This window comes from Sander lucioperca, chromosome 8 (assembly GCF_008315115.2).
Source record: "Sander lucioperca isolate FBNREF2018 chromosome 8, SLUC_FBN_1.2, whole genome shotgun sequence".
NCBI lineage: Eukaryota > Metazoa > Chordata > Actinopteri > Perciformes > Percidae > Sander > Sander lucioperca.
The window spans coordinates 4,390,288-4,404,296 of record NC_050180.1 but is presented as its reverse complement, the minus strand read 5'-3'; the positions used below and the strand labels follow the sequence as shown (position 1 = coordinate 4,404,296).

Below are 14,009 nucleotides of genomic sequence, written 5' to 3'. Positions count from 1 at the left end.
GGTCTGCTTGCTGTCCCCAGAGTCAGAACCAAAAAGGGGGAAAGCAGCGTTCAGTTTTTATGCTCCACATATCTGGAACAAACTTCCAGATAATTGAAACAACTCTTAGCTCTTTTAAATCAAGGCTGAACACCTATCTTTTTTTTGACGTTGCCTTTTTTTAATTCATTGTACTGCATTGTGAATTATATTGCTGTATTCTATCTGTTTTTTAATTTTGTATTCATTTCTAACGGCTTTTAATGTTTGATGTAAAGCACTTTGAATTGCACTGTTGCTGAATTGTGCTATATAAATAAAATTGCCTTGCCTTGCCTAATGGAGAGATGTCAGAGTGAGGGAGCTGCCCATGGAAAGGCGCCCCGAGCAGTTGGGGGTTCGGTACCTTGCTCAAGAACACCTTGGCAGTGCCCAGGAGGTGAAGTGGCACCTCTCCAGCTACCAGTCCACCACCATACTTTGGTCCGCATGGGGACTTGAATTGGAGATCTTCCGGTTCCCAACCCAACTCCCTACAGACTGAGCTATTGCCAACCAAGTACACCCCCCCCCCTGCTGCCCCCAAGTACATTCTCTAAAAGAAAAAAAAAAGAAGAAAAAAGATAAAGTTAAGAGTTAAAAACGGATAAATAGTTGTTCCTTAAATGTGTCCCTGGCATGAAGGATGATTCAGGATCACTGGTAGTTTCCTACTATTGTCTTCATTTTGTAATAATAGATTTGCAACAGCAGTCACTTTGCCATGACTGACATGTTCACCTTGAAACCAGTTCTCAGATCTGGTTCGATTTATTTAAATGCATCCAATGAATGATGTTAATTGAATGACCTGTTGTCATAACCCTGGTGTCTCGGCTTGCACACACAAAGCAAAGAGAGGAGAGATGAAGCCAAGTGTGGGTGAAAAATGATCAATACATTTCAGTATACTTCATTATCGGATAATGTTAATTAGGAACATGGGTAGGTGTGACCCTCTGGACAGAGTTCTACTACGCATCTGTTTGAACTCAAAAACAGATCTGCATTTTAACTCTGTTTACAGTTAATGAGAGACATTCACTGTTTTGAAAATGCCAACTGATCTCTAAAGGCCAGAGAATAGATTACATGCTGTACAGTTATGTTGCGAGTCTCTTCTGCACTATGTTTTAGTACTTTTACCTAAAAAGTATGAACTGTAGTGTTTCATCCCAGTTTTTAGTGTCAACTTTCTATTGAAATGTTTGGTCTCTATTCTTTTTATCTTGTTTGTATCTATGTAGATGTGTATGTACAAAACAGTATGTTGGTGTGTATGCATGTGACTATGCAGGTACTGTATATATGTGTATATGTTCACACGTGTATAGTACATCATGTTGCATTACCTTTCATTCAGCATTCTGTTCACAGTAGTAGTAGTAATACTAGTAATGGTGGCAGTCGTAGACCTTCTGCAAAGCAACCATTCTGACAGTGGTGGATTCAGGCTGTCTGAGGGGCAGGGGCGGAAAAAATATAAGGGCACCAGCTGGATGGGTAGGGCATCAGCTAGATGGGTAGGGCATCAGCTGGATGGGTGGGGCACCAGCTGGATGGGTGGGGCATCAGCTGGATGGGTGGGGCACCAGCTAGATGGGTGGGGCATCAGCTGGATGGGTGGGGCACCAGCATGCAGAAGGTTTTCTAGCATGTAAAACATGTAAAACATGATGCATTGTCAAATAAGCTGCCCTGCAGCAGCTTATTTGACAATGCATCATGTTTTTCTAATTTTAAGGGCACCCTCCTAGAGGGCACCACTTCCTCCCATTTGTACAAAAGTGAAGCCAAAATATCCCGGATACGGGCGCTGCCATCTTGTAGTTTTGGAGCCAGACTCCATATTACCATATTTGGGAAAAATGTATTTAACGTGTACTTTGACTTTTTAGTTTGTCCCATGTCCCATCCGTCAACATGGAGGGGCGGATCTCATGACCCATATTGCAGCCAGCCAGCAGGGGGCGATCCAGATGTTTTGGCTTGACTTCAGTTTATGCATTAGCCTGGTCTGGAAAGGCACCCTAAATTGCACTTCATTATGTTTTCTCAGTTTAATCATGTTTTAGCTACCATAGGGGCGTCCAGGAGGGCCCTTTAGCTGTGCTTTGAAAGTGAATTGAAATTGATGTTGCTGTAAATATGATTCAAAAATAGCAGGACTAAAACAAAAGTGTCAGAATGAATAAAATCTATTCAGGTGCAATACAGCAATTGTAGAATTTGCAATTGGTTACAGACCATCGTGTAATTCAACTGCTTTCCTGCGTGTACTGCAGCGCTGCATGGTGGAGTAGAAGTGATTCACTGAGTCCCAGACCCGTGGCTGGAGGCTAGTGCCACAGCAGGCTATGGAAAAACTCCTATTATTACTAACTATTTCTGAAATAGGCCGGGAACCATTATCATTTTGATTGGCACGTCCGCTGGCCTCTTCATATCCCGCCACACACTGACACTAAATGTAAATTTCCATTGAGTTGATGCAAAGCAAGGATTTAACGAGCACAGAATAATTCATGGAGACACATTGAAAACTCTTTACTACATTAATGCAGGTTTATCAGGGCCGATGAGTGCAGCTGACAGTTATTGACACAAATTATGTTTTCTCAGTTCACATTTACTGTCAGCAAAACAATGAGAACAGAACTCTGGAACATGAATTTATTTTGTCGCAGCTTTTTTTTTTTCCCCCAGTAATATTCAGACAGTAAACACCCAAAGGACAAGCCACAAGGTGATATGGTCATTATAATATTAACAACACCTGAACTTGTGCTACCTTAAGCAGTATGATGGCATGCTTTATTTTTTATTTTTAGAAATACAGGTATTTGGTTCCAAAATGACAGTTTACCCCAAGGCCCTGTTAAAATGTCGTGAGTAGGGAGGTTGTCTGACTCTCACCCTGTCAGCCGTGGGGAAACCACACACATGGACGCTAATTCCAAACGACAGTGTGTAAGGTGGAGAGAGGAGAGGAGAGAAGAGGCTGCTGTTCCTTTTCTAGAAGAGGGAAAGGGAAGTGAGCAGATGTACTGTTTCTTTGAAATCTTCAGTGGGATTATTAAATGCAAGATTAACAACCAGACTAACTGTGTTTACTCCTCTCCCCTGCAGCTACGCCACCAAGACCGATCCATAACAACAATCCCCAGCTGGAGAACAAACAACATCCGGGCGAAAGGGAGAGGGCCGAGTCTCAGCAGGGCGGGCGGCAGATGGTGACACTGCAGCAGCACTTCTCCAGGTAGCACCTCCACCTCCACCTCCACCACACCAACAACAACCAGACACTGAAATACTGTTCCATACTCTAGAGCCGCACAAAGTTTGATACGTTTGGTTGGGGCTGAAGACTACAAAGTTCGAAAGAAGTGAGCTTACCAGACCTATGTAGTAGTACTAACATAACACACCCAGTGGTGTAGTCTACGTGATACGCAGGTATACCCACTAAGAAAGTTCCAGGATTACCATATACCCACTTAAAATTGCTCCAACAACATACTTTCCATATTTTGGATATATTTTGAGTTATCATCTGTGTTCTTTTTCTTCGCATAGGCTAAATAAAGGTATTTCCACTGTAAATTGGTGCATAAAAGTGTGTCAGAATACAAGAAATGAAGTCTTTGATGCTCAAAACTTCCCTGGGGGAGGACACCCAGACCCTCCACTATGATATGCCCCCCCTTCCCCAAAGGCAGATTCTGGCCCATGTATATAAGCCTATATACATGTAGTGGGTATACTGTACTGTACCCAGTACAATACATTAGACTACACCACTGAACACACCCAAAACTCTGACTGAACTGTCGGTGGTCGAGTTGCATTGTGGGCAATGTAAGCGCCAGGTTTTCAAAAGGAAGATGGACGCATGGACTTAAATGTTGTGAGAGCGCGATGCAAAAATGAGTGGAGAATTTTTTCAACAAATCAGAAGATGATACATTGGCTGCTATTGATTTCTTTAGCAGAAACATAACATAAAAAGATTATAGATCAAATATATGTGGGTTGCACTTTATTTTACGGTACACTAAGACTTTATTACGGACTCATGGTCCAATAAAATGACAGCACAATACACACAACACTTAATACATACATAATCCCAGAGGCATAATACAATTTCATAATATAAAATATCTAAAAAGTTTGAGGTCACTTCCACTCCATTCCAGACAGAATACCAGCTGAGATCAGTTGCATTGCTTTTTTAAGCAGGGCAGCAGTTTTCAAATTACATTATGTGCTTACATAATTGCAAAAGGGTTCTCCAATGTTTTCCCAGTTAGCCTTTTAAAATGATATCAGATTAGTAAACAGAATGTGCTTTTGGAACATTGGATGAATGGTTGCTGATAACGGGCAATGTAGATATTGCATTAAAGCTCAGCCAGCCACCCACTCAGATCAGCTGGTATTCTGTCTATAATGGATTGGAATGGAAATTTCTAAGTGACCCCAAACTTTTGACCGGTAGTGTATATATTTAAATACCTCTGGCCTAGTTAGTATTGTAGCAGTAATCTAGCAGTTTTTATGCACAACCTTTTTCTCCAGTTGATCTAAATCAGGGGTGTCAAACTCAACTTCACTAAGGGCCACACTGGAAAATAAGAATCACATCAAGGGCCATACGTAAAGTTTATAGACATGCTTTTATTTAAAGGTGCTGTAGGTAGGATTGTGAAGATCCAGGACTTAGCCAAAAAATTTGAACATCGACAACTTCTCAGTCCCTCCCCCCTTTCTGCTAAAGCCCAAAACGGTCTCCTAAGCCCCTCCCCCCACAAGGGAGAATGAATGTGTGTGCATGAGCAGTGATTGACACGCAGTTAGACACCCCCCCTGGCCCTGATTGGTGCATCTGAACAGTTAGACACCCCCCCTGGCCCTGATTGGTGCATCTGAACAGTTAGACCCCCCCCGGCCCTGATTGGTGCATCTGAACAGGGAGCTGTGGATTTTTATCACACTACAGGCTGTAGGTGGTGCCAGAGGAGCTGGATTTTTTTTTTTAATGACCTGCTTCATGTAGTTCTACTGGAACATAGGGTCAGTTTCAGCAAATATGACAGAAAGTTAGTTTTATAAGGTTACCTACTGCATCTTTAAAAGAAAAGTCAAATATCTTTGACTGTGTTATTGCATGTCTCATGTAGTCTTCTCACTTACAGTTTGGTCAACTCTAAAAAAAGTCAGCGACAAAGTTTCTTAGTCATCATTGAAAAAAGGTCAAACAAAAGCGACAAAAAAAGTGGCAAAAAAAAAAACCTTCAGAAAAGGCAACAAAAAATAGGTGGGCCATACTGTATTGGGAACCTAAATTGATATCCGGGCCTGATCAAATGCCGGATTTGGCTTGCGGGCCTTGAGTTTGACACATCTGATATAAGTAATAGTGATGGAGTGTCAGAGCCAATTTCAGTGTTGTAAAATGTCCAAATAAGATGTTTTTATAGTGCCATACTTATTGAATGAAATTTGCGAGACAGCGTTGCCCTCAATGCACGCAAGCCATCCCCTGTGCAACACTACAGCTTGCCAGTTAGGGTGACGGGAGGCTTTTTTTGTGAGGTACAATGTTTCAAAAAGTTCCCCCTGTGTCCCAGTAGCTTATATTTTAGTAGATTAAAAGCCAGCAGCCACAACTCAATGACGAACAGTCCATCCGAGCAGCAAACAATACATAGCACACATCCATCAAAGGCCCTACATCAAATGTGATGAACTGCTGGGCTTCCGTAGTGGCACCCAACATTTTCATTAACTTGAGAGCCCATTTCATGTAGAGATTGTCTTTGAAAGAAAAAGTCTGCTCACTTTCATTGGAGTACTCGTCACTAAAACTCTCACTGTGTCCCCACTTATTGATCTGCCCTCCCAGCATGCCATAAAGGGAAATAATAGGCGAGCATTATGTCCAGCTAACTGTTAGGCTGCTGACGGCCCCTCCGTGATCAAAGTTTGATTCCATCTGCATAATTATGCTCAGCGAGGTGTGAGATTAGGCCCCATGATTTGTGACGGTAAGTGAACTCACCCCTACCATGCAGAAGATATCTGAGCCTCTGCCCGATATTTAGTTTGTTTTTCTCTCCTTGTTTGTTAGAAACAGGGTGATGTGTCAATCAGCTGTAGTGCTGCTACAAGCTAAAAAACATAACTCTGCTTTCATAGATTTGTCAAATAGTGGTTCAAGTTTCCACTAACTTGTTTTGTTTAAGTCCCTGCATGTCTGATTCTGTCTTTCTAGGTCCATTTGATCTCGTCATATGCATTGTCTCATCCGAGGTGTTTGGTGTTTTAAGCCCCCAACGTCGTCTTCCAGGCCTGCCTTGAAGTCGACGGTGGGGGCTTAAAACCCCATCGAGCCTCATCCGAAGCAGCCTTTATTAACAAGCCCCGTCTGTCAGTGTTCTGATGAAATTTGTCGTCTTCCAAGTTTTCAGATATTTCCCACATGAAAAGATCTGGCACAATGTAGATCAATCCCTGCTTCCTAAACTCACAACGAACACCAAATCATCTCCGAGTCATTTAGTTGGCGCACCATTTCAGATGCTACTTATCCCTTTTTGCCTTCATTTCTGGTTCTTTCTTTTATACGGGTAAAAACACAAGTTCTTTTATCTGGCCTACGTTGTTCCTCGCACAAAGATTGCAGAATCACAATCAGAAGGGCTTTACAAAATTTTTTATTTATTTTTAATTTATTTTGAACATGTAACAAATGTAAAAAAAACAACAACAACAAGAATAACGGATGAAATGAACTGTAAACATATATAACAAACTCTCAATATACAAATTCTCATAAACAACATAAATAACCAACATGAATACATATTACATGTTTGAAAAAAGAAGTAGGAATAAGTTTTCACTTATATGTCCTATTTCAACTCCATAACTCAAGCGATTAAATCGTATTTACCATATATACAAAACAAACAGCAATCCCAATGCTCCTACAGGAATGTACAAACCAAATACAGTATCCACCCAGTGTCAATCAGATAGAACCTAAACCATTACCTCAGGTCCATCCTACCAACCCTTCATCATCCCTATTTTATTTATGTTTTCATTTAATTTTTTTTTTAATTAGTTGTTACCGTAGTAACAACTATTCTTCCTGGGGTCCACACAAAAGTTAGATGCCTTTTGTGCGTTTCTAAGCTAATCATAATTGAAGTCAGGATTTTCCCTACCATTACAAGACTTAGGTGCAGCACTCAAGCCGTTTTGGGGATCACATGAGCCGAATTAATGGAAAATCAAAGCATCAAAAAGACTTTTCTCAGATCTAATGTTTGTAGTTGGTCCCCCAGTTTGTTTGTTTTTTATGTGCTCCAGCTTTTCCAAAGTTGTAGACACAGATATGGTAATAATAATTGTCTAAATTATGTGAAATTGCATATTTCTTATTGAAAAACCTCACATTTTCTTGAGGGAGGACCTCTAAACCTCCCACTAAATATGTGCACCTAAGTCTTCCACAAACCTATGGGGAAAACCCTGATCGAAGACATATATAAATATTTGAAAATATATAAATATTTGGATCAGGATACACCTTCGTTTACATTTGGATCACTGACCAAATTTGCCTTTATGTAATAGCTTATGACAAGGCGTACACTGGATGGTCAAATTAACAATGTGTCCAATGTCATTTTTTCCGGTACAGTAATGAAGTTGCTAATTGCATGTGAAGGTATAGACACCTGTTGATTGAGGTGCTCTTGTTAAAGGGGCATTTCACTTTGAAAGACCGTCTCCACATCTCATCATGCGCGCTGACTGCATGAACAGTGGACATCACCGTGGGATCAGCTGGCCCTGAGATCACCTGACCTACTGGGTTTAGAGTTTTCCATACCCAATTACATAATGTTGATTGATAACAGAAAGCGATTTAAGGATGGTAATGAGTTGAAAAATGCTGTTAACACTTCATCCACTGAATGAACAAGCAAATTAGCCTGTAAAATGTTATTGGATTGAATAAATCATGAAAAATAGAAACGTTTTAAAGGTCCCATGACATGGTGCTCTTTGGATGCTTTTATATAGACCTTAGTGGTTCCCTAATACTGTATCTGAAGTCTCTTTTATATAGACCTTAGTGGTCCCCTAATACTGTATCTGAAGTCTCTTTTATATAGACCTTAGTGGTCTCCTAATACTGTATCTGAAGTCTCTTCTATATAGACCTTAGTGGTTCCCTAATACGGTATCTGAAGTCTCTTTTATATAGACCTTAGTGGTTCCCTAATACTGTATCTGAAGTCTCTTTTATATAGACCTTAGTGGTCCCCTAATACTGTATCTGAAGTCTCTTCTATATAGACCTTAGTGGTTCCCTAATACTGTATCTGAAGTCTCTTTTATATAGACCTTAGTGGTCCCCTAATACTGTATCTGAAGTCTCTTTTATATAGGCCTTAGTGGTCCCCTAATACTGTATCTGAAGTCTCTTTTATATAGACCTTAGTGGTCTCCTAATACTGTATCTGAAGTCTCTTTTATATAGGCCTTAGTGGTCCCCTAATACTGTATCTGAAGTCTCTTTTATATAGGCCTTAGTGGTCTCCTAATACTGTATCTTAAGTCTCTTTTATATAGACCTTAGTGGTCCTCTAATACTGTATCTGAAGTCTCTTTTATATAGACCTTAGTCGTCCCCTAATACTGTATCTGAAGTCTCTTTTATATAGACCTTAGTGGTCTCCTAATACTGTATCTGAAGTCTCTTTTATATAGACCTTAGTGGTCCCCTAATACTGTATCTGAAGTCTCTTTTATATAGGCCTTAGTGGTCCCTAATACTGTATCTGAAGTCTCTTTTATATAGGCCTTAGTGGTCCCCTAATACTGTATCTGAAGTCTCTTTCCTGAAATTCAGCCTTGGTGCAGAATTACAGCCACTAGAGCCAGTCCCACAATGAGCTTTCCTTAGGATGTGCCATTTCTGTGTCTGTAGCTTTAAATGCTATTGAGGAGGAGAGGGGGGGGGGGCAAGGTGGAGGGTGGGGGTGTGGCCTTGACCAACTGCCACTTTGCTCGTTTGAAAGCCATGATGTCTCTCTCTTTCTCATGGGTGGGCCAAATTCTCTGGGCGGGTAAAGCAGAGAAAGTGGAGGTAACCTTTCCCCTTATGACGTCATAAGGAGAAGATTCCAGATTGGCCCATCTGAGCTTTCATTTTCTCAAAGGCAGAGCAGGATACCCAGGGCTCGGTTTACACCTATCACCATTTCTAGCCACTGGGGGACACTAGGGGAACGCATATTAATGTTAAAAAACCTCATAAAGAAATTTAATATAATAATATAATTTAATATTGAGTTTGACAGCAGAATACAGTGGCAGTAACGATGACATTAAACAAATCTTTTTCTGCATCTTTTGGTTATGTTTCACAGCATCGGAGCCTCGACGTCACTGAGTACAACTGTCCCAATGCAACATGGATCATTTCCTCACAACACTAGTCGTCAAAGTTTTGGCTCCTCATGAAGTCGCACAAATCCCCCCCCTGACTCCTATCAAAATTCATGTTATTCTCATTATTCATTCATTGCCTCCACCTTGTCCCCACTCCATCATCATCACTCACCACATGCTGCTTTCCCACTGACTCTCACCGGTGCTGGTCAGTTGAAATGATGCTAAGCACACTCAGCTTCCTCAGCGAAGAGTTAGTCATTGCTCTGTGTTTGTGATTGGGCACTGAGGGGAAAGTGGGTCTCCTGGTCTCTCTGTGGACCATGTGGTTACGTTAATACTTCAATATTATCAATACAATGAATAAATACCATATAATAAATAATTCCACATTATCAATGAAATACAGTTCTACTGATAACTTCACATTTCCTGCCAGAAAAAAATAGCAGCGAGCTGCCCCCCCATACAGCGTGTGTTTGGTACTGGTTAAGATTTGATTGAAGTGTGGAAAGGGGTCACGTTACTGTAGGGCAAGGGGAAACTAGGCCGTTCATTCATACACTGTTGTGCATGATGAGCTGAGGGTCCTGCTTGGAAAAGTGCAGCCTGTGGCCAAATGTCACAGAGCAGCAGAAACCCCTCTGGGGAGGAGGAAGGGGTCATTTCCATTTCAGACCAATATCTAGGCTACGTCATATACATACATACTGTAAACACATGCATGGGTGCACATGTTGTCTACATATGTAAAGAGTACGCAGCAACTGTCTGTTGAGTGCAATATAAGGTTTGTACCAACATAATGCAACTTAATACAAGCATTTATGATTTAAAGAACAAATGGAAACTGTAACACAACTCACTTAACTGGATCTTTAGAAGTCCAGAGAGGTATAGGTCACTTTTAACAAAAAAAAATTTCTATTCTTAGCTGCAGTTGAACAACAAGCTTACAAGCTTTAATGAATGATTTAAGGGAACTTTGTCTTCATTTTTGTCAAGAAAAACTAGCTTGTCTGCGTAATCAGCACCATATATATATAATTACTTTCCAAAGGTATCGTGATTTTTTTCTAAATTAAATCGTTCTGATCATACAAGATCAACTAAAAGGTTAGTTTTCAATGTCCTTGAAGTCAATTCTGAATTTGGCAAAACTGCCTTATCGTGTTATGATTATAATTGTTATGCAATAATCTACAAGATAAATTCTTCTTTCATATCAGGCATCCAAATGCCACATTCAAAAATGCTCATTAAAGAGCAATGCAATTCTTTGAAGAAAAAAAAGGAGAATATGAATATATATCTTTTCATGCATGTCCTGTGTTACTGTACTATGTTTGATTGCTGTATACTGAGTTGCTTGTCTTAAAGAAAAACGCACTTCTTACATATAAAGGTCAGTTTATTAGTCATAGGGAGTCCAACTCAGCCAGTGAGAGCAGTTTCAATCCATCTCTTGTGAGTTTTAACAATGTGGCCAGTACTACAATGCAACATTTTGCCAAATCCTAAGTAAGTAAAAAAATAACCACTAAGGTCAAAAAATTCCGCATTAATTCAGCAGGACTTTGGGAAACAGGGTTGACCACAGAGGGACAATCGGAGCGCAGACTGCAGTCATGAGACTGGGATGGCGAGGAGAGTATGCGGCCTGGTTAGGTTGGAGCCAGACAGGGTGGGATCTTGTTTTTCCTCTTTGTGAGAGCACTGAGCTGCACATTATTGCCCACATGGTCCACAGAGAGACCAGGAGACCCACTTTCCCCTCAGTGCCCAAACACAAACACAGAGCAATGACTAACTCTTCGCTGAGGAAGCTGAGTGTGCTTAGCCTCATTTCAACTGACCAGCACCGGTGAGAGTCAGTGGGAAAGCAGCATGTGGTGAGTGATGATGATGGAGTGGGGACAAGGTGGAGGCAATGAATGAATAATGAGAATAACATGAATTTTGATAGGAGTCAGGGGGGGGATTTGTGCGACTTCATGAGGAGCCAAAACTTTGACGACTAGTGTTGTGAGGAAATGATCCATGTTGCATTGGGACAGTTGTACTCAGTGACGTCTGTGCTGTGATGCTGTGAAACATAACCAAAAGATGCAGAAAAAGATATAATGTCATTGTTACTGCCACTGTATTCTGCTGTCAAACTCAATATTAAAAAGTTTCTATTTTTCATGATTTATTCAATCCAATAACATTTTACAGGCTAATTTGCTTGTTCATTCAGTGGATGAAGTGTTAACAGCATTTTTCAACTCATTACCATCCTTACAGTTTTTCTCAGTCGCTTTGGTGCGTTTTTCACATCATCCCTAACATGTGCAAAATAATAAGTGCATTTCTCAGAACAATTTGTACGAACTGCAATATACAATAGATTTCTAAAGCTAGTCAGTCACTAAAAATCCTTAGTACATCTCTCAAAAGTAAATATTCATGCCAATGATTATGTCAGTGTCATCAGAATGATAAGTCATTGAGTCATTGTTCACGATCAAGGTCGTCAAAATGTTTAGGCATGTTGTCAATGTAACTGTGTACTTTGACAGTATTACCTGATGTAAACTTAGGCTACACTTTGGATGACCGTTACTGTATTGCAAATGCACAAGGCTGCACTTCTATGGCATATAGAAATTTCAACAGTACTATTTACATATTACTGTATGTGGATAATTGATTGAAAGAGACTGGACAGGATTTAGTTTTTCACAGCTTTTACTAGTGCTACTTTATGAAAGAAAAAACAAAATAATTTACAGTAAGAAAAAGACAAGGGGCACAAAGGAAAAAAAACTAAATTAGAAAGAAACACAGGAAACACCCCTTAGGCAAAACTTTGCCCGCAGCACTGTTCTAGTGCTGTCTCTACACATCCAGACATTCCTGTCTGTCGGCCCACATATTCTCATCCACATCACACCGGAGATTTCCCCTTGCAATGAAATGTGGAAAGAATCTTTTTGGAATGCCTTATCCATCATCTGCAGGCGTCTACTGTGATGTCCTAACATGCTGCATCCAGCAGGGTCATCTGTGTGTGTGGCTGATCGTACACCTTCCACCTCCATGCTGAAAAGAACTCCTTAATTGGGTTAAGGAATGGTGAATAAGGTGGGAGGAATTCTATGAGCATCCTCGGGTGGGTCACAAACCATTGCCTTATGATGTTTGATCGATGGAAACTCACATTATCACAAATGACCACATACTTTGGCAAATCCTCTGTTGCGGCATCCGACGCAATTTTGCCCAGAGCCGCTATGTCAGGAGTAAGGATTGTCTCGGACACGCAGCAGCTGACTTGTAAACAACTCAAACGTTTATTATGTTCGCAGTTCCTTCAGTTACATATCATAGTCACGACCACGGTCAAAAAACTGTCTCCCTTCTACTCCTGCCACCTCATTACAAATCACTTGCACACCACCACCTGTATAGGTGATCAGCCAAAATAGGTGGAGCTGAACTCTAATCACAAAACACTCATGACAGACAGAACAAGCAATATCATAATAAACCATAGCTAATTATACTAACAAAATATGAAATAACATAAAATAACATAAATGGCTCCAACATCCTCTCTAAACAGACCCCTCTCATCATCAGGGATGAGAGCCCTGTAGAGAGTCTCTAAAAAGTTGAGTAGATGCTGGGTGTTGTATGGCCCTATAAGGGGGATATGGGTTAGGACACCATGCTCCGAAATAGCAGCACACATGGTGATATTTCCTCCCCGTTGGACTGGCAAATCCACAGTAGCTCTGTGACCGATGATATTCCAACCCCGCCTTCTGCATTTAGTCAGGTTGAAGCCAGCCTCATCCACGTATACAAAGTTGTGAGAGGGTTCACTTGATTCCAACTCCATTATACGCTATATCCCAGAACACACAGTTGAATTTGTTTTGGTAAGGAAGAGTGACATAAAATGTACATATATTGCATGTTCCTTCCACAGCAATGGAAATGTGTGCAGTTTATGCTTACTGTACTATGTATGACTATAAAATGTTGCTGTAAAGTAGTTACATAGATATATGTTTTACCTGTACATACTGGTACCATAGCTCCTTAACTCTGTCCTCATTCCTTTGGAATGGTACACGGTACAGCTGTTTCATACTCATCTGGTTTCTATGCAGCACCCTGTCGATGGTTGAGATGCTAACCGTATGGATGTTTTCAAAGACATCGTTGTCGTCTATAATGGTCCTTTGTATTTCCCTGAGTCTCATGGCATTGTTTGCTCGGACCATGGTGCAAATAGCCTCCTCCTGTCGAGGTGTGAAAAGGCATCCTCTGCCACCGGTTTGAGGTAATCTTGTAGTCCTATGTGGGGAAAAATGCAGTGATGCGTCGCCCAATTTCACATAGACAAAAACTATGCAAACACACATTTTACTGTAAAACATACAGGTGGGTGCATGTAAGGTGCAGTATGTATCTGTATAGAGTATATTTCTGTATGCTGTGAAATACAAGTGGACTACTGTAATATG

General features: G+C 40.7%; 1 protein-coding gene across 8 annotated transcripts in view; it reads left to right on the top strand.

Moving 5' to 3' along the window:
* Window positions 1-14,009, top strand: part of LOC116043209 (nck-associated protein 5-like) — a 100,566-nt gene that overhangs the window by 20,995 nt on the left and 65,562 nt on the right. For 7 of the 8 annotated variants that reach the window (XM_036004040.1, XM_031289774.2, XM_031289777.2 and 4 more), the window contains exon 2: window positions 3,148-3,277. In XM_036004040.1, coding sequence (XP_035859933.1) covers window positions 3,249-3,277 — 29 coding nt within the window. In that variant the 5' untranslated portion in view covers window positions 3,148-3,248. Of the gene's footprint in view, window positions 1-3,147; window positions 3,278-11,019; window positions 11,385-14,009 lie in introns of those variants that run through there. The other variant, XM_031289776.2, reaches the window with a different exon arrangement.